Source organism: Lepidochelys kempii, chromosome 28 (assembly GCF_965140265.1).
Source record: "Lepidochelys kempii isolate rLepKem1 chromosome 28, rLepKem1.hap2, whole genome shotgun sequence".
Classification (NCBI taxonomy): domain Eukaryota; kingdom Metazoa; phylum Chordata; order Testudines; family Cheloniidae; genus Lepidochelys; species Lepidochelys kempii.
This window is the reverse complement of record NC_133283.1, coordinates 5288379-5308777: the sequence shown is the minus strand read 5'-3', so window position 1 is coordinate 5308777 and position 20399 is coordinate 5288379. Positions and strand designations below refer to the sequence as shown.

General features: G+C 49.4%; 1 protein-coding gene across 1 annotated transcript in view; it reads left to right on the top strand.

Moving 5' to 3' along the window:
* The window catches only part of LOC140904241 (uncharacterized), a 307623-nt gene that overhangs the window by 265082 nt on the left and 22142 nt on the right, over positions 1-20399 (top strand). The window contains exon 7 of the mRNA XM_073326716.1: positions 14162-14849. Coding sequence (XP_073182817.1) covers positions 14162-14849 — 688 coding nt within the window. The remainder of the gene's footprint in view (positions 1-14161; positions 14850-20399) is intronic.

The following is a 20399-nucleotide window of genomic DNA, read 5'->3' as shown; positions in this document are numbered from 1 at the left end:
TTCTGCTTGTTGAGCATTTAGGGCGCACGGGGGGTCCCATTTTGAAGCTTTCTCCACAGCCACGTACTGTTTCTTTAAGAGCCAAGGCTGAAATCATCACATACTCACTTGACTCCAGGAGCTGGGGCTTTACGGAAAAACAATAATTCTCACGCGACTCATGGCAGAATCCCGAGCGCTGGCGAATCGAGTGAGTCCTTATTCCCCGGGATTCGCCCCCCGGAGCTCCGCCTCGACAAGTCTGAAGTGGGGGGCAAAGCTGCTGCCTTCGCTGATGGCTGAACTCAGGCCCTTAGAGTGGGATATTCAGGCACGGCCAGCCGCACGGGGGAAGCTCACTGAGCAGCTCCGGGACCGCCTGAGCCTGCAGGGCCCCGGGGGGCAACGAAGCAGCCGGGTCAGGCTGGGAACCTTGATTCCCAGGGAACTGCCCTGGCTCCCTGCTCAGCAGCGAAGAATAATTTCTCTCCCATTCCCCAGTAAATCAGCCTGGAGCTAAGGGCAGAGCTGGGGCGGGGGTTCTCCCTTCACTCCTGCTGGGGAGCGCGGGGGTCCCGGCGGGGGCGTTTCTCGAAGAGAATTTGGAACTGAACTGGGGGAACCGGGCACCTGCCTTTCATGACAGACTACGTCTTTATGGGCAGCTTTTTCATAACGTGGGTGTTGCCCAGGGGTCGGGGCCTTCGCCCCCGCGGCGTTGGCTAGAAGGCCCGTGTGAGGAAGCTGGAGCAGTCGGCCGGCTTTTGGAAGCCGCTGCGTGCCTCGGTTTCCCCGGCATGCTGCCTTGTGACCCGGCGGGGTGGGAAAGGGCCGCTTGCTCTGGGGGACATAGGTGGGGGTGTCGCCGCGCGGTGGGGGGCTGGGGGAGGGGGCCTTCGCCCCTCTATCAATGGGTCGTTTGAGAAGACGAAGGCAAATACAATGGCCCGGACAGCGACGCCAAGCAACCAACGACCCCGAGGGAGATGGACCCCCCCCACACCCACCCACCAGGAAAGGGTTAACAGCCCCCAACCCCCTCCCCTCAGGCGGGCCCCCCCCCAGATCGTGGCTGGGAGAAGTGGGGGAAAGGTCAGCGCACCTCCCCGCCCCGCCCCCAGCCCCGCGCGGCACCAGCCCCGCCCCCGACGGGCGCCGCGCCGCTCGCAGCCCCGCCCCCCAGGCGCGCGGCGCGCCCCAACCGCCCTAACGGCGCCAACGGCCGCGGCGGCGCCAGGGGGGAGCTGCGTCACTTCCGGCCCCTCCGAACCCTGCGGTCCGGGCGGGGGGGGGGGGAGAGCGAGCCCGTCATTAACCCCTCCGTGCCCGGCCGCGGTGGGGGGGGGCGTTTTCTCCAGCCGGGACCAGCCCTGGGGCCGGAGCCCCCCCCCGCGGTGAGTGAGAGACCCTGGGGGGGGGGCAGCGCTGGGGCCTGGGTCCCCTGTAGGGTGGGGGGAGGGGAGAAGCCGGTTTGGGGGGGGGAGTTAATTGCCCCCCCCGGTACAAATTCTCTCACACGTGGCTGTAAAACCCGGGGCGACCCCCCCCTTCCCTCCGCCCCCCCCGTTCTCCCCCTAACCCTCCCGCGCCCCTTGACCGCCCCCCCCCACCCGGGGTCCCCCCCCCACCCGGCAGCGGTGCGTCCCGGGGCGGGTGGGAAATGGGTCCCCGGAGCCCCTCCCCCAAAGGGGTGGCCGGGGGGGGGGCCCTGAGACCCGGCTGCCTCGGGGGTGGGGGTGGGGATGGGGGGGGCCCGGTCTCTGCCAGGGCGGGGCACGTGCCCCCCATGGGGGCGGCCCCGACCCGGGTTCCCCAATCCCCGCGGCTGCCCCCCTCCCCCCCCGAACTGCCGACACAGCCGCCCCCTGCCCATCCCCCCCCCACTGCTGCCCCCCTTCCCGCTCCCCGGCCCCCTTAAAATCATCCCCCCCCCCCCCCCGGGCTCCCTGCGGCCCGCGTGGGGACCCGTCACTTTCCGCTTCTGAGGCGGGCGGCCCCATAAAATCCCTTCAAAGGGTCCCCCCTTCCCCTCTCCCCTCCGTGCATAGCCCCGTAACATCCCCTCCGGCCGGGGTGTTTTCCCCTCAGGGGATCGAAGGCGGCGTTTGGGCCCCCGTTTTCTCCCCCGTGCTCGGAGACGGATATCAACCACGCGACCACGTTGCCCGAATATGCCCTGAGAATTTTTTCTGTCTCTCTAATGATAAAAGACGAACGAAATCGCAGATTTAGCCCTTTTCTCGAATTTCTGACCAAGGATGTGAAATCTTTGTAAATGTTGCCCGTTTTCTCTCTATTTATCAGCTATTGATGAGGAAACACACTCAGATTTTACCTCATCTCCGCAACTGATAGCAAATCCCCCCGATTTTCCTCTCTCCTCTCTTATTTACAAAAATGGATCCAAAATTCCTCGGATTTTCACCTTTTTCTCTTTCGTTTCTGAACGCGGGTCTCACATCTCAGCTTTTGCCTCTTTCTAGGTCATTATCAAATGTCTATTAAAAATCCTGTCCGGTTTGCGGCTGGTACCCATGCTTCTAAATCCCAGCAACTCCTTTTTTGGAGGGAACCGATTGCTCTAAATTGTTCTCCATCCTGGAGGTTGCAGGAGTTAAGTTGCCCAATGATCATCTTTCCCCTCTCCTTTGAGAATTGTTTGTTTCCACCTTTATCTCCGCTAAAAGGTTTGCCGATTAAAGAGGCCAGCCACATACTTAATAGACATCAAAGCTAGAGGCCTCCCCCTCCTTAGCTGCTAACAGCAGAGTTGGGTGGCCCCTTTTTTTTTCTCCTGCCGGCACAGGATGAGGAGGTCACTCTGAATGCAGTGCTAGTCCAGGGGTACCTCCAAACCCCACGACAAATTGCCTCCACGAGGGGTTGCTTCCCACGCTGCTAAGATGTAGCTGCCTCTGCGGTGGATTCATGGTGGCCATAATTTGCTAGTGACGGTGCATGGAAATTTATTAAATATTTTGGCTCTCCAGGCCTTCTAGCCTCCCTTTAAAGAGGCATCCCCCAGGGCTCCCTCTGCCTGTGTGAATGGCCAGCAGGGGGTGGTGATAAGTGAACAGAAAGTTATCAAAAACTGATTTTGCTTCTCTCCCCTCTTCCAAACCTCAGGAACTTTAGGTTCTGGAGAGAAAACTCTTGCCCTGAGTCCTTGTCCTAGATCTGGGGGTGAGGGAGGTGGGAAGGGGGTTAGTACTCACACCCGGTGATCTGTTGAAGAGGATTCTGGACTCATGCTTTCTGAACTGTGTTTCTGGTGTCATTGAGACCAGTGTTAATCCGGAGTCACTGCAAGGAAAGACAAGGAGTGACTCCAGATGAACAGGGGGGCAAATGAGATCAGCACCTGTCCCTGTGGGGAGGTGGTTTCATTTGCTGCTCTCCCCAGAGAGCTCTGGTTGTTGCTAAAGGAGGGAAGGCTGCTCAAACTCTCTGTCCCTCTGCTCGGATACGGGGGTTCAGTTTCCTGGGTCAGATGCTGCAGCCTCCATTGTGATCTTGGAGTCCAGGCTTAGCAGCTGCTGCTTCCTCGGGAGGAGGGGGAGAGAACCTGTACTCGGAAGTGACCTGAATTAAAGCTACCTCTGTGCCCGGCCAAGATGAGGACTTTCTCCGGCTGGTACTAGCCCCCTAGGGCAGCCCTAGGCCCTGTTAATACTAAATTCTGAGCCAGAGACTCCAAGTAATTGAGAGAGACCCCAAGGAAAATGCTGGCTGTTGTCAGGACTTGGCTGTGTGTGTGTTTCCTCTGCGAACTGCACCAGCTCTGGCCAGGTAGCCGGCAACACAAGCCTGGATCGAACTGCCCAAGAAGACCACAGATTTGGGTTGAGTGGCAAAGGCGCTTGGCCAGGTTTATTGTTAACCATGCACAGTCCTAATGCCCGGCAGGCTGTTCGGCAACAATAACACAGGGACGCCCATTACAATGGACTCGGCTCGGAGTGGTGGGACTTTCCACCCCCTCTGTGACCCCTCTTTCATACACTGATACAAACAAGTTATATATTGCCCCCTGACGTGATTAGTTACCACCCTTCACCTTGTGCTTGGTGGTTAGATCAAAAGATCTCTGTCCATCACCCTGTCATCCTGCCCTGATCTTTAGGAGGGGTCAGTGTGTCCCTGTATCATCTCTGGGGAGTGTGTTTACACTATAACTTTGTATCGAGGGGTTCTGGTACTACCCTTCTGGTAGGTGTTTACGTGGCTGCTTAGTGCCTAGGAGTGGTTGTGTTTTTGCAACACCAGCCCTATTCTTGCCAAGTTCAAGTACCAGACAGTGAACTTGCAAGCAGGCATCTGTTTTGTAATTGAGCCAGACTTTTGCTCAGACCCTGACTCTTGCAAACTTCGCTTTGTATCCGAAGAGCTTGATTTTAGTTTGGGCCTTAAGCCTTACACCATCCTGTCTCAGGCTTTCTCTTTCTGCTACACCGGGGACTAGCATGAAAGTGACTCTGCACAAACAGCCCCTCCGCATTTCTCCTCCCATTAGCAATTGCAGGAGCAAATCCAGCCATGGAAGAGCAACCAATTCAGAAATAGGACTTTTCCAGCCTGAGGGGCAGGGACAGGGGAAAGAGAGACTGACTGTGGGAGAAAAAGGTAGCCACCCCTGGATGGAATCACTTTCCTGTAAACAAAATGAGGATCAGAGAGAAGAAAAGCCAGTCCCGGACTCCATATTCCCCCTGCTGGGCTGTGGCTGCCATGGTGTCCGTGTCAGAGGGAGTCCTCCAAAGTAACTCCTTTGGTTCTGCTCTTTTCTAATAAAGACTTTGTTACTGGAAAGGCTTAAAAAATGTCTCTGGGAGTTTAGACTGGCAGGTGGGGCCAGGTCTACACTGTAATAAAGAGATCAAGCAATTTCCCAGCATGGCAGAATCTATCATGTCTGTCCGAAGGGAAAGGGCCTGGGGGAATCGTGATGTGAAATGAACTAAAGCCTGTTCTGAAATCTCCACAACTGCCCTTCTCGCCCTGCCAGGCTGCAGAACGATGTCCGTGTCTCGCTCCAGCTCATCCTGTCCTCCCATGAGACAGGGGAGAGAAATGGCTGCAGAGGAGCCAGTTCAGGTAGGGATTAACCGGGGTGGCTGGTGGGTTCCTGCAGGAGGGGGAGGGACAGCAGATACACTGGAGAGGGTAAGGTTTGCACACTCAGGCTGGAGAAAGGGAGGAAGCCTAGATTCTAGGAACAGACCCATGGGGTTTGGTGGTGGAAATGCCCTAATCTGTGGAACAGGAAACAAATCTCCTAGATGGGGCTAGGAAAACTGACCAGACTCCCAGTTCTGGAGCCTGATCCAACTAACCAGCGACTGCTGTGAGATATGAAGGGGGCACTTACCAGTCAGAGTTAGGGGAGGTGCCCCTCTCTCATATCCACCTCCTTACAATGTGTTGGGCTTCCTACCAGGGAGCTCGCCCTGGACCTTGCTGGGGGCTCCATCTCCTGTATCAGTCTGTTGCTAGTAGGTGTATGATGGATCTGCTGGGAGAGACAAAGGGACTCTCTTTGTCCCCTCACCCCGGTGTTCCTGGATCCTCTGAGTGGTATGGAGGTGGGACTCTGTTGATGGGAAGCCATCCAGAGCTCCCATTTAATTGGCTCCTTTCCCCCATGAGTAGTGGGGTTGTGACTGGGGCAGCAGGTACTCAGTGGGGGGCTCTTGCTCTTTCAGGGGCCGGTGACCTTCGAGGAGGTGGCTGTGTATTTCACCAGGGAAGAGGGGGCCCTGCTGGACCCCGCTCAGAGAGCTCTCTACAGAGACGTCATGCAGGAGACCTATGAGAATGTGACCTCGCTGGGTAAGGATTCCTGTCCCCATAGTTATTACAAGGGGAAATGAGCAGTTAATGTTCATCACCCCTACAATGCAGTCTCAACTCTGCACACTCGCCCTCTGCCCTCCCCTGCTACAGAACACTGGGAACAGAGCACCGGAGAACTACAGCACAAAGTCTAACAACTTCTCTTTGCTGAGGCAAAACTGAGGTTCAGGTCTGGCTTCCTACCTATGGCCCTCACTCAGACACTGATCCTACTCCACACAAACCAGCTCCGACTTGCAAAATACCTCTCCCTTACCCCCTCTGCCAGCTTTTGTCGACAAAAGAATGAAAGCGTACACACTGCGATGTGACTTTTGGCGGCAAAAACGCCCTGTTTTGGCAATAAAATACAACCACCCAGATGAGAGACATACATCTTTTTCCTCTAAATTTTTGTCGACAAAGTGGCAGTGTATTTGTTGCTTTAATTGGCCTCTTGGAGGTGTCCCACAATGCCCATCGTGACTGTTCTGGTCAGCGGTTTGAACTCCACTGCCCTGCAGCCAGGTAAAGAACAATCTACCCCTCCCTCTTAGAAGCAAATCTCCCTCTTAGAAGCCCCGGGAATTTTTGAAATTCCATTTCCTGCTGCTTGCTGTGGAGAGTTCTCATCGCATCTCCCCAGGTGACCAGGGCAGGTTATCGCAGCAAACGTTCTCCCGCTTGGACCACTGGGGTTCTGCTCAGTGTATGGGGAGAGGAGCCTGTGCAGTCCCAGCTGCGCTTGAGCCGTAGGGATTAGGATACCTACAGGCACATTTCTCGAGGCTTGTGTGAAAAGGGTTATGATCAGGACACACTGCAGTGCAGAGCGAAGATAAAGGAGCAGAGGCAGGCATACCATAAGGCGAGGGAGGCAACCCGTCACGCTGGTGCTGCACCTAAGACCTGCTGGTTCTATAAGGAGCTGGGTGCTATCCTTGGTGGTGACCTCACCTCCACCACCAAGAGCCCCGTGGATACTTCGGCAGGCGTGGAGGCGGTGGAAAGAGGATCTAACCCAGAGGATGAAGTAATCGAGGAGGAGGTGGAGTCAGATGATGATGTGCAGCTCCCAGTAGGCTCGTCTGGTGGGGCAAGCAGCCAGGAACTGTTCTCCACTCCAGAGGTGTCTAGGCAGTCTCAGCAGTTGCTCTCTGGGGAGCAAGAAGCAGGAGATAAGATGCCTGGTAAGTGGCTGTGGCCTGTGTGGTGCGGAGGTGGGTTCTGGTTATAGAAACGTGGGAGGCTGGCTGTGTTTCTGTGAGCTGGACAGTTTCCTGTATAGCTAATTGGTACGGCAGAACAGGGTGTTGATGCCCGCCGAGATCTCACAGGAATAGTCCAGAGAGATCTCCTGGAGGTGCTCGGCAATCCTCTGCCAAAGGTTCCTTGACAGAGCAGCTTTGTTCCTTCCCGCATTGTAGGAAACTTTCCCGCGCCATTCGGCAATCACTTGTGCAGGTGAGCAGCACAGGGGCAGAAGCCACAAGCATGGAGTAGGTGTACCCTCATGTGACCTGTGGTGCCCGGGGCAGCCCTCCCTGGAAATACCAAGTTCAGGGCAGGCTGCAAAAGGGAGTGCAGATACCCACCAGTCTAGGGAGTAACACTGAAGTTAAACTCCCCAACCAGTCACAAACTGTGCTTCTGATTCCTCACACTGGTTATCAAGAAGCAAAAAAGAAATCACACAGCCCCCTTATTGCATTCCAGTCAGCACCTAGCTCTAGTACAGTGAGAAGTTATTTTAAAAACTCTGCTCACATATATAAAATATTCTTCTGACCCCAAAGGGTCAGCCACATTACCAAGTCAGTATAGATTTGGATCTTACCCAAAATACCATGCTGCCAGCCAATCCTTTAGTATCTAAAACTAAAGGTTTATTATAAAGAAACAGGTTTCAGAGTAACAGCCGTGTTAGTCTGTATTCGCAAAAAGAAAAGGAATACTTGTGGCACCTTAGAGACTAACCAATTTATTTGAGCATAAGCTTTCGTGAGCTACAGCTCACTTCATCGGATGCATACTGTGGAAAATACAGAAGATGTTCTTATACACACAAACCATGAAAAAATGGGTGTTTACCACTACAAAAGGTTTTCTCTCCCCCCACCCCATTCTCCTGCTGGTAATAGCTTATCTAAAGTGACCACTCTCCTTACAATGTGTATGATAATCAAGATGGGCCATTTCCAGCACAAATCCAGGGTTTAACAAGAACGTCTGAGGAACGAGGGGGGGGGTAGGAAAAAACAAGGGGAAATAGGTTACCTTGCATAATGACTTAGCCACTCCCAGTCTCTATTCAAGCCTAAGTTAATTGTATCCAATTTACAAATGAATTCCAATTCAACAGTCTCTCGCTGGAGTCTGGTTTTGAAGTTTTTCTGTTGTAATATCGCAACTTTCATGTCTGTAATCGCGTGACCAGAGAGATTGAAGTGTTCTCTGACTGGTTTATGAATGTTATAATTCTTGACATCTGATTTGTGTCCATTTATTCTTTTGCGTAGAGACTGTCCAGTTTGACCAATGTACATGGCAGAGGGGCATTGCTGGCACATGATGGCATATATCACACTGGTGGATGTGCAGGTGAACGAGCCTCTAATAGCGTGGCTGATGTGATTAGGCCCTGTGATGGTGTCCCCTGAATAGATATGTGGGCACATTTGGCAACGGGCTTTGTTGCAAGGATGAGTTCCTGGGTTAGTGGTTCTGTTGTGTGGTATGTGGTTGTTGGTGAGTATTTTCTTCAGGTTGGGGGGCTGTCTGTAGGCAAGGACTGGCCTGTCTCCCGAGATTTGTGAGAGTGTTGGGTCATCCTTCAGGATAGGTTGTAGATCCTTAATAATGCGTTGGAGGGGTTTTAGTTGGGGGCTGAAGGTGACGGCTAGTGGCGTTCTGTTATTTTCTTTGTTGGGCCTGTCCTGTAGTAGGTGACTTCTGGGAACTCTTCTGGCTCTATCAATCTGTTTCTTCACTTCCGCAGGTGGGTATTGTAGTTGTAAGAATGCTTGATAGAGATCCTGGAGGTGTTTGTCTCTGTCTGAGGGGTTGGAGCAAATGCGGTTGTATCGCAGAGCTTGGCTGTAGATGATGGATCGTGTGGTGTGGTCAGGGTGAAAGCTGGAGGCATGTAGGTAGGAATAGCGGTCAGTAGGTTTCCGGTATAGGGTGGTGTTTATGTGACCATCGCTTATTAGCACTGTAATGTCCAGGAAGTGGATCTCTTGTGTGGACTGGACCAGGCTGAGGTTGATGGTGGGATGGAAATTGTTGAAATCATGGTGGAATTCCTCAAGGGCTTCTTTTCCATGGGTCCAGATGATGAAGATGTCATCAATATAGCGCAAGTAGAGTAGGGGCATTAGGGGACGAGAGCTGAGGAAGCGTTGTTCTAAGTCAGCCATAAAAATGTTGGCATACTGTGGGGCCATGCGGGTACCCATAGCAGTGCCGCTGATTTGAAGGTATACATTGTCCCCAAATGTAAACCTTTTGTAGTGGTAAACACCCATTTTTTCATGGTTTGTGTGTATAAAAACATCTTCTGTATTTTCCACAGTGTGCATCCGATGAAGTGAGCTGTAGCTCATGAAAGCTTATGCTCAAATAAATTGGTTAGTCTCTAAGGTGCCACAAGTACTCCTTTTTTATAAAGAAACAGAAAGGGCAAGAAGAGAGATATTAAATGGTAAAACAATCACATACACACAAAGATTTCAAAGTCCATATATCAGGTTCTTAGCAGTATTGGTGAGTTGCTGGCTTGAAAGTTCCTCTGGAACAGATCTACAGCTTGGATGGGTCATTCAGTCCTTTGTTCAGAGCTTCAGTTTGTGGCAAAGTTCCTCCAGAAGTAAGAAGCAGGATTTAAGACAAAATGGAGAAGATGCAGCTGCCTTTTATAGACTTTTGCCATTTGGCTTGTAGTTCCTTTGTTTCAAACACAAGCTGCCCAGTACATGGCTTGGAAGCCTTTTCCGTCCATAGGTATGTCCCTGCATGCCTTGCTGAGTCATAAGGTGTATCCCTTGCCTTCTGTCAATGGGTCAGTTGTATAGCTGATGGTCCTTAATGGGCCATCAAGCAGGCTAGGCAGTGCTGATGCCAAACTGTCTGGGGGTGTCACCCAGAAGCATAGCACAAGTTTGGAAATACAGACATACGTACATATCTAAACTCATAATACAAAGGTGATACAAACACATAAATGAGATTATCATATCTGGCAACTTATAACACTTTTGTAGATATCTTCCATGGCATATCTGGCACAACTCATTGCAATTTTACACCATTGGTATTCATAATATCCTCACGTGTCCCCCAGATTCCATATAGCGTGACACCTCATTTCCCTGTTTACCCCTAGCAGTGAGAGATCTGCTAGAATGACCCGCACCTGTGGAAAACATTCACCATGCTTTGGGTGTTCACAGAGATGTGTGCTTGCCGAGGGTCAGTGAGAAGTAATTGTTATGTTGCAAAAGGTGTATTTAACTGAAACGGTGTCAATGTTGTGCGTGAATTTAACAATCCTGCTTCTGTGCATTGTTCCCTGTGCTTCGGCAGATGTGGCCTTCAGGAACGCCCCCAAGCACCCTGGCCAAGCATCTCCGCCAGATAACAAAGCGCCCAAGACGGAGCAAAGAAGACATGTTCCGGGAGGTACTGCACTGCTCCAGTGCAGAGAAAAGGGAATGCAAGGAGTGCTGGGAAGCTGAAAGGCAGAACAGAAAAGAAGATCAGGAATTTAAGGACGCTACTGAACGGATGATTAAAGTAATGGAGGAACAAACACACATGCTGAAGTCCTTAATAGAGCTGCAGACTGAGCAGATCTGTGCCTGCCTTCCCCTGCAGCACATTCAGAACCCTTTTCCATGCACATACACCCCCCCTCCGCCCGCACAGTCCTTTCCACTTTCTGGTTTCCCCTTCACTCCACCCCCTCGGACAACTTTCACACTGAGAGTTAGACATACACGCACCTTTGAAAGTCTGCCCTTCCCTGGTTCCTCCTTTCCCACCAAGCAGCTTTGTGTGTGTCTGTGTGGGCTGTTTCTTGTGCAATAAAAATAAAGGTTTTGAATGGTAACTCATCTTTGTTTCCTACAGATTGAGAGAGCAGGCACTACCAACACATACACAGCCAGTTTATTCATGTGCTTGCGGGAACGTAAGGCCCAAACGTTTTCCTGGAAAGCAGTGGAGACTACATGTTATGTAACATGGCAGCACCAATCACAGAGAGATACATTTTCATTTTCAACGTGTTGCCTCAAAGCCTCCTTGATTTGAGTTGTGCTCCTCTGGACTCTTCTGAAAGCCCTGGTATCCAGCTGCTCAAAATCAGCAGCCAAGCGATCTGCCTCAGCACTCCAAGCCTCAGCAAACCTTTTACCCTTAGCATCACAAAGATTATGCAACATACAACATGCGGCTATGACCATGGGACTATTATCTTCATTAAGGTCTAACCTGTCATAAAGGCATCACCAGCATGCCTTCAGTCTGCCAAGGGCACATTCAACTGTCATCCAGCACCACCTCAGCCTGTTGTTGAACCGTTCCTTACTGCTCTTCAGGTTTCCTGTGTAAAGTTTCATGAGCCACAGCTGTAAGAGGTACGCCAGGTCTCCTGAGGATCACCATCCCCCTGAAAATGTGTATGTCATGCACCTTCCTGGACCGCATGGATGTCAGTGAAACTCTCACAGTGATCCACAAGTGCCTGCAACACCATGGAGCAGTACCCCTTCCTATAGATGTACTCTGTCACAAGGTGGTATGGTGCCAAAATTGGAATATGTGTGCCATCTATCGCCCCTCCACAGTTAGTGGATGGCTTTGCAGAAATCGGTTTCCCTATTTCATGCATATTTCCCAGAGTTGTGGACCTGGTCCTTCGTAGCAGGATGCAATTAATTGCCCTGCACGCTTGCATTAATGCAGCCCCAACGTTTGTCTTCCCAACTCCAAATTGATTTGTGACCGACAGGTAGCAGTCTGGCATCACCAGCTTCCACACAGTGATTGTCATGCACTTCTCTATCGATAGGACAGCTCTCGTTCTGGTGTCCTTGTGCTGCAGGTCTGGGGCGAGCTCCGCACACAGTTCCAGGAAGGTGGCTTTCCGCATTTGAAAGTTCTCTAGCCACTGTTCTTCATCCCACACCTGCACGACGATACGATCCCACTATTCAGTGCTTGTTTCCCGAGCCCAGAAGCCATGGTCTACCCTATGCAGCTGTTCTATGAATGCCAAAAGCAATCTTAAGTTGTTCCTGTTCATATCAGGCATCTGAGAGTCTTCTTCAATTAGGAACTTGACGATTAACTGCACTGCCATCCGCAATGTCTTCATGACAGTTAACAGAGCATAGGAGAGCAGGGTGGGATCCATCCCGTCTCACAAAGATGCCGGGGTGCACAGCAAAGAAGGGTCATTGAAGAATGCTGTGAAAGAAAGCCGGAAGCCCATGGAGTGCTGGCACAGAAAGCAATGAATCGAGCCCGGTCCCAAGAGATGCCACGATCCGCTTCGCCTTCTCACAACATGTAGCAACAGAAGATGTCGAGGTGGACGGTGGGATAGGTACCCACAGTGCATTGCTCACACTGTTGATAGTGTCCCAACCGTGGATGCGCTCTGCCGACAGGGAGCGAGTGTGAACATGACATTCTGACTTTTATTATGCTGATTTTTGAGTGTCAACATCGCCTTTGTTGACATAATTTGGTAGTGTAGATAAGGTCAAATTAACTTCTAACTTAACAAGCTAAAACAGATTCAAATCATATGTCTGTCTCTCCCCATATGTTGTGTCAGGCTGGGTTTCCTTTCAGCCAGGACTCTTCCTTCCTCCCTCCCCCCCTCCCAAGTTGAGTTATTCAGGAGGAGTTGATGTCATGATGGAGGCGGGGGAGGGGAGTCTCAAGCATTTATTCCACCTCTTTTTATAATTCAGTCCTTTGTGCTAGAAACACTTTCAATCCTCGGGTGAGTCATGGTGACATGCTGTCTGTTTTGTTCATGAGCGCCTAGCCATCCATGTGATGGAATGTAAATGTCTGGTTCACACCTTTCCCAGACCGGAGAATGGCCATTTAACCAGGTGATCGCCTTGCTGTCTCTGAGGAAGTGGTCTGTGGGTGTTCCCCAGAACTGTACCGTTTTCAGTAACATCATACAGTAAACTCTAATAACGGTACGTAGTGATGCTACACATGGTCTAAAAGGTTGATAATGTTCAGCAGGTTTTGAATTTTCCAAGGCATACTTTGGACAAAATATATCATAATTTTGTAAAAGAGTGAATACAGGGGTACAGACTGTTACAGTGTCTGTGTGCGTTCCCAGCAGATATGTTGGTAGTTCAGGCCCTCATAAGCAAAGCATTCTGTACCTTTGAGGACCTGAGGAGCTGGCCCTGGGATTTCACTGGTTTACTAAGGACTGGGGTTTAAATTAATAATTATCATCATGACAAAGTCTTATGAATTAACCTGATCTCCTTTGTTTTCTTTCATCTGAGCAGGGTTTCCAGTTTCCAAACCTGATGTGATCTCCCAGCTGGAACAAGGGGCAGAGCCATGGGTCCCAGACCTCCAGTGTTTAGAGGAAAGAGAGATCCTAAAAGGTCCCTGCACAGGTGAGGAAATATGAAACCTACTCACAGTCTGGAAGTGCCTGAGGGGAACATCTAGGATACCCTAGAAAGACCTTGTGAGCTCTCTAATTTTAGGATTGCCCCAGCAAATGTCATATCCTCCAGGCAGATACAGCTCATGACTTCCTACAGATCCTAACTGACACCTGTCAGTGGCATCTTACCTTCCCACTGAGAATTTAGATGGGATGTGAAGGCAGAATTGATTCTCTTTGGGGGAAGAGTTTGGGGGAATTCAGTTCCTGATTTTTATTTGACATCTCTCCAGCACTTATTTTGGTTTGCTCTTCCCCTTTCTATCCCTGTTTGAGGTTTTTTTTCTATCACAGCAGGTGATGCGATGGTGAGTGAGAATGAGGAGCAGAATTCTCATCAGAAAGATGAGCCACACAGAGCCTTAACGCAAACATCCAAAGGGAATGTGTCCAGGAGTCATGAGCAGGCAAAAGTCTGTGAGATTCAGCAGACACCAGAGAGAGAGCAGGGAAACCAGCCAGGAGAGAAATTGGATAAATTTATTTGCTCTTGGGGAACTCACAAGGACCTCAAGGAAACCACAGCCCAGCAGAAAATCCTCGGGGGACAGAGAAAAAATACATCCACTGAGTGTGGGAAAAGCTTTAGGGACCACTCAGTCCTTCTTGTGCATCAGAGAATACACAGAGGAGACAGACCCTATGAATGCTGTGAGTGTGGGAAAACCTTCATTCGGCGCTCACACCTTATTACGCATCAGAGAATCCACACAGGTGAAAAACGCTATCCATGCTGTGAGTGCGGGAAAAGTTTCACTGATCTCTCATCCCTTATCTCTCATCAGAGAGTCCACACGGGAGAGAAACCCTATGAATGCTGGGAGTGCGGGAAAAGCTTCTCTCAGAGCTCAACCCTTCTTACACATCACAGAATTCACACGGGACAGAGACCCTACGAATGCGGTGAATGCGGGAAAAGCTTCACTCAGAGCTCACACCTGACTATACATCAGAAAATCCACACGGGAGAGAGACCCTATGGATGCTGTGAGTGTGGGAAAAGCTTCACTCTGAGATCGCACCTCATTAGGCATCAGAGAATCCACACGGGAGAGAAACCCTTTGAATGCTGTGAGTGTGGGAAAAACTTCACTCTGAGCTCAGACCTTACTACGCATCAGAGAATCCACACGGGAGAGAGACCCTACGAATGCTGTGAGTGCGGGAAAACCTTCACTCGGAGCTCAGCCCTGACTAGACATCATAGAATCCACACGGGAGAGAGACCGTATGAATGCCATGAGTGCGGGAAAAGCTTCACTCGGAGCTCAGCCCTGACTAGACATCATAGAATCCACACGGGAGACAGGCCCTATGAATGCCGTGAGTGCGGGAAAAGCTTCACTCAGAGCTCAGCCCTTATCTATCATCATAGAATCTGCAAGGGGGCCAAACACCATAAAAACCTCTAGATCTATCAAAACTTTTATTTTCTTTCATAGTTTTCCTAATTCCCATGTAGTGACCTTTAAAGCTGTTTGAACTGTTTGCACCACCATTATTCCTCATTGTGTTCAAAAGAGTTGTCCATTTTCACCTTTTCTAGTTTTGCCATTTGCCCTGTTTTGCGGTGGACCTGGTTGTCCTTGCTATCCACTCCATTGTCCCGTGAGTAATGGAAGTGGGTCTGTCCTTCCAGGAAACCGGGAGAATCACATTTATACTTTTCCTCCTTTTGCCAAGTTATTTGTATCACCAATGATACAGATTGTAGCTTTCCCGGTTGTTCTCGCGTTGCACTGGGTTATGCTGAGCAGCAGTTATTTGTGGACCTTTATTCGTTATATTTCAATGAAGAGGAGCAGGGGCAGGGGAAAAGGTGTCATTTCAGTCTCTGTGACACTGGGAGGAGAGGGGGTGACTCAGAGATTGCCTCCTTCCCCATCGTCCCAGAACGGTTAGCTCCTGTCTGAGGCATGCAGAGTTTATCTTCTTCACATTCTATCCCTCCACCTCTCAAAGTGTCGTGTGGTGCAGTGTTCTCAGCTGTCTCTGCTTGGAGAGGATGTTTTGACTTCTTTAATCAGAGTCACTATGTCTGCCAAAGAAAGTGTCAAAGATCTGGAAGGGTAATTCAAGTGCATGCCAAACACAGTGGGATCATTTGGAGTTTAAATCCCAGTTTCCATCTATTGGCCAAGCCACCTTTGGGAAGGTTGGCTGTATTTCCCCCCATTATGAGGATGTTACATTGCTAAAACTTTTGTAAATAACATAACCCAATAATGCGACAGTGCTGAGTGAAGCAGGTTTGAATGGATCAGAGGAGAATGTCATGGGACAATCTCTTCTCCTGATTCTGAGTCATCAGATGCAATCTGCTCTGGAATTTCACTTGACACTTTCATTTTCATGTAGTCTACCTCTCTGTGATATGGGTTTCTATCTTTTCTGGAGACTGTTTGGTCACCCAGTTGGATATTAATTTAGTTTGACTGCATGTAACTCAGATTTATTGGAGACTTCGAGACAAATGGCCATTTGCTAAAGTCATTACGTCTCACTGTTTTTGTGGATACAGGCTAATACAGCGACCCCTCTGATATTTGGCACTTTACTTTGGCTTTTTCCCCACCTGTCCGTGATGACATGGAGAAAGTTCAAGTGCAGTTCTGTCAACAGGAGAGAACTCTCCCATTTACTGGACATGCTAACAAAGAAACAGCCGTGATTTAAAATCTCCACTCGGAAATGGTGAACCGCAGCAAACCCCAAACTATGCAACGAACTGAAGGAAGTGCAGATGATCACAGTGGAGTTCCATTATTTGTCAATATTGTCTCAGATGATCTGGGGAGAGGATTCCACAGTAAGTGAGTTGGAGCTAGGCAAAATGCTCATGTATTTGATTCCCAAAGTAGTAACCCAGACCCTACAGAAGATCTGTCTTAGGTAATGCTATGGTATGGGAAATGCTGCCCTTTATGATGCAGATGTCGAGGAAATAGAAATGGGTTTTGTTGAATTTACCCTACGTAGGTGCTGCAAATGTGTATAAAATGAAATCAGTGTTGAAAATGAAATAGCTGCAGAAAAATAGCTATTTTTGAATAGAAACTCCAACTCCGGTAACTAACAGAGATTCTGATCCAGGCCTGTATATAGTCCCTAGCCTGGACCTGTGCCACCAAATTAAAGAAAAACTGGGCACGTTTCGGGAAGCCATTCCGCACTAACACTGCTGAGATTTTGAGTGGTTCGGTAAAGGATTCTACTTCAGCGAAAGGTAAATTTAACCTAACCGAAGCCAAGGATTTTAAAAGAAATGGGTTAGCAACAGTACACACCCAATTCTTGGTTTTCACCCCAATAAGGGAAGCTGTGGTGACCAATGGCCCAAGGAAAATGTTTGTAGAACACCACTCCCTAGTTCAGTGTCACTGATTACAGTCCCAAAGGATGCCATGGTTAGTTTGAGCACAATCATGCTTCACTCTTTGGATCCAAAGTTTCATTAGGCAGAGAGAGTCATTTAGAGGACATTCCTTCCCTGTGGATCTCAAACTGGCCGCCCGATTGGGTGAAAAGGACTTTTATGCTGTGGAAGTGATGGTAACTAATGAGGGAATTACTGTGTTGGGCTCCAATTTCAGACTGCAGGAATCACAGATGTTAAGTCCCGAGTCTATGGTTTTATCTCTTAGGACTTGTCTACACTTACGAGACTGCATGGGCACAGCTGCATTGGTGCCACTGCTGCTGTAGCGTTTTTATGAAGAAGCTCTAAGGTGAAGGGAGAGAGCTCTCCCATCATCTCAATTAATTCACCTCCCCGAGAAGTGGCAGCTTTGTCGGCAGGAGAAACTCTCCTGCTGACAAGGCACTGTCTATATGGCGGGGAAAACTATACCGTGTACCTCAAAGTAGCATCCTGGAGCCCCTATATTCACTACTGTCATGTGATTATGATATGTTTTGAACAATGCATGCTTGAATCTTTATACCTTAATGTCCTGTTGAATTATTTGTAGTATCATTGTATGTGAAGTTGTGGACTACTGCTGTATGTGTTACTGAAATACATTGTGAGGTTGGGAAACGCCCAGAGCCAGCCTTTCAGTTGCAACAGAGATACAGCTATCAGTCACCAGACAGGCATTGATGGCCCATCAAGAAGAATCCACTCGCCCAGAGGCTCCTTAGAGAGGGCACATACGTAATGGGGACAGCCTAACCGACGTCGCAGCAAGAATCTTTCTAGCAGCTGGAAGAAAGTATAAAAGAGGGATAGTGACATTTCCCCCACCTCAACACCTGGAAGATCATCTGGAAGATGAAGACTTTGAACTAGGGAGATTGGCCCCAGGCTGGAAGGGAGTTCAGTCTGAGTATTGAGACCTGTGAGCTGCCTGTAACGTCTATTAGGGTGAGACACTTTGATTCAAATCTTGCTTAGTCTGTTAAAGTTCGAATTTAGACTGTTTCTATTTCTGTTTCTTAGGTAACTAATTTTGATCTCTATGCCTGCTACTTATAGTCACTTAACATCTGTCTGTAGTTAATAAATCTGTTTTATATTTTACCTAAACCAGTGTGGTTTTGGTTGAAGTGCTTGGGGAATCTCTGCTCAGATTACACGGGCTGGTGCATGTCCACTTTCCTTTGACGAAGTGGCAGATGAGCTTGCACTGTTCAAGGGTGTCTTGAGCAGTGTAAGACGGCATGTTTCAGGGGTGTTCTTCTGGGGGTTGGAGTGATTGGCAGGTGCCTTTCTAGGTTGTAGCCCAGGGATCCCATCATAGGGGGTTAGTTTGGTATCACTACATTGCTCAGAGCTGTGGATTTTTCACATGCTGAGCAACACAGTTGTACTAAAATGGGACTGTAGCGGCAGAAGATTCAGAGAGATACGAACTCACAGAAGTGGGTGGCACCTACATTGGGACAAACCACAAGTTGCCTTACGGGTTCACTTGGTGGCAATGGGAATTTGTGACCTGGGTGCCACCTGGAACTGGGATACCACTGACCCCTCTGACCCACCAGTCTGGGCTCCCTCTCACACTGTGTTGGTGAGACAAGCTGCGGACCTGTTCCCAGTCTTACACTTCCACCAGCATTCACGCAGGCAGGGACACACCCAGCTGCAGTTACATGCAGGCTGGCCAGTCACTGCATGAACCAAGGACAGAGAGGCTTCCCAGCCTAGGACCCCAAATCTGCACTGACTTGCCCTGGTCAAAACCCTGACCAGTATGAATTTATTACCTGGTTCACCCCGCCCTCCTTGTGGAGAGGTACAGCCAACAGCCTTTGGACACAAAGCTGAGACTTTTTCCCCAAACGCTTCACTTAAAGGTACACTGGGTTAGATTAAAACATAAAACAAGTTTAACTGCAGAAAAACAGATTTTAAGGGATAACAAACAGATGAAAGCAGATTATCTAGCCGTTTCTAACCCTGACTGATGATAGCAGCAGGCTTGCAGATTCTTAAGGGACAAGGGGGGAGGGATAGCTCAGTGGTTTGCGCATTGGCCTGCTCAACCCAGGGTTGTGAGTTCAATCCTTGAGGGGGCCATTTAGGGATCTGGGCCAAAAATTGGGGATTGGTCCTGCTTTGAGCAGGGGGTTGGACTAGATGATCCCGAGGTCCCTTCCAACCCTGATCTTCTATGATTAAGCTGCAGCTTGGGCTTCCCATCCCCATTCCAAGTCCTTTTCCATTGGAGCTTCTCTTAGGTGTTGAGTTGTGGGGGAGTGAAAAACAACAGATAATGTCACTCCCTGCCTTATATAACTTTTCCACAGGCCAGGAACCCTTTGTTTCAAACTTGGTTCCCAGCCCAGTTTGTGGAAAAATACAGGTACCCAAAATGGCATCCAGAGTCACGTGATCTGATCACATGACCTTGCAGAGTCACAGCAGCCATTATTCATAGGCTGTCTGGAGCATTCTCAGGAAGATTCTCCTAAAATCTGTTGTTTTCCCTAATGGCCCATTACCCTGAATGGGTCCTTCACAACCAGCTATTTAGACTGGAAGCATCTTGCCAAGTGGGTGTCACCCGGTGTGACGACATGTGAAATACAGATCCATAGTCCATATTCATAACTTCGGGTACAAAAATGATACATGCATATAAATAGGCCTGTTGTGTTCAGCACATTGTAACTTTTCGAACGATACCTTACATGAGCCATCTTGTACAAAATGTATCATAATTATGCCATGAGCATCATCATCACAGCACTGACGAATATGGGGTGCAGTGGAACACAATTACAAGAAAATGAACGTGTACAACAAGATTTTGTGATCTTTGAATGTGTGATTGGTACCACTATAGCCTGATTTTTAGAGGGTTGTATGAGCAGTTGATGTGACCAGAAGATAATAAGGTTCTTGTCCCGGAATCAGGCTACACAGACTCAGTCGTCCTGAGTTCAAGATCTTGCAAGGATCCTTGGGGTGTGTGACAAGAACACTCGCACTGAGGACAAAACAAAGCCTGAGAGACTTTTATTAAAATAAATGGGAAAGTTATCAAAGCTCCAAACCACAAATCAAAAGGAAATAATACAGTTCTGGGGGTATGTGTGGGACCATTGTATAAAAGTTTTCCTAGATTAGCATCCTCACTCCTTCCTTGGGGACCAAGTGGTGAGAGACAAAGGACCAGCCTCGTCGTTGGCATGCCAAATGAGTCCGATGGTCCAGGTTCCTCAACACTCGACATTGATGGCAAATAATAGAGCTGAAGGGTCACATGCTGAGTAGCTAAGTTACCAGCTCAGAGAGTCAAAAAATTAAGATGAAAAAGCCAAGAGCTGGAAAAAGCTAGCCAGAGCAGCTTCCACATGGTGGTTTGCCCTCTTCTGGGGTCTCAGCACTCTGAATATTCATGCCAGTGCCCAATCTTCCATG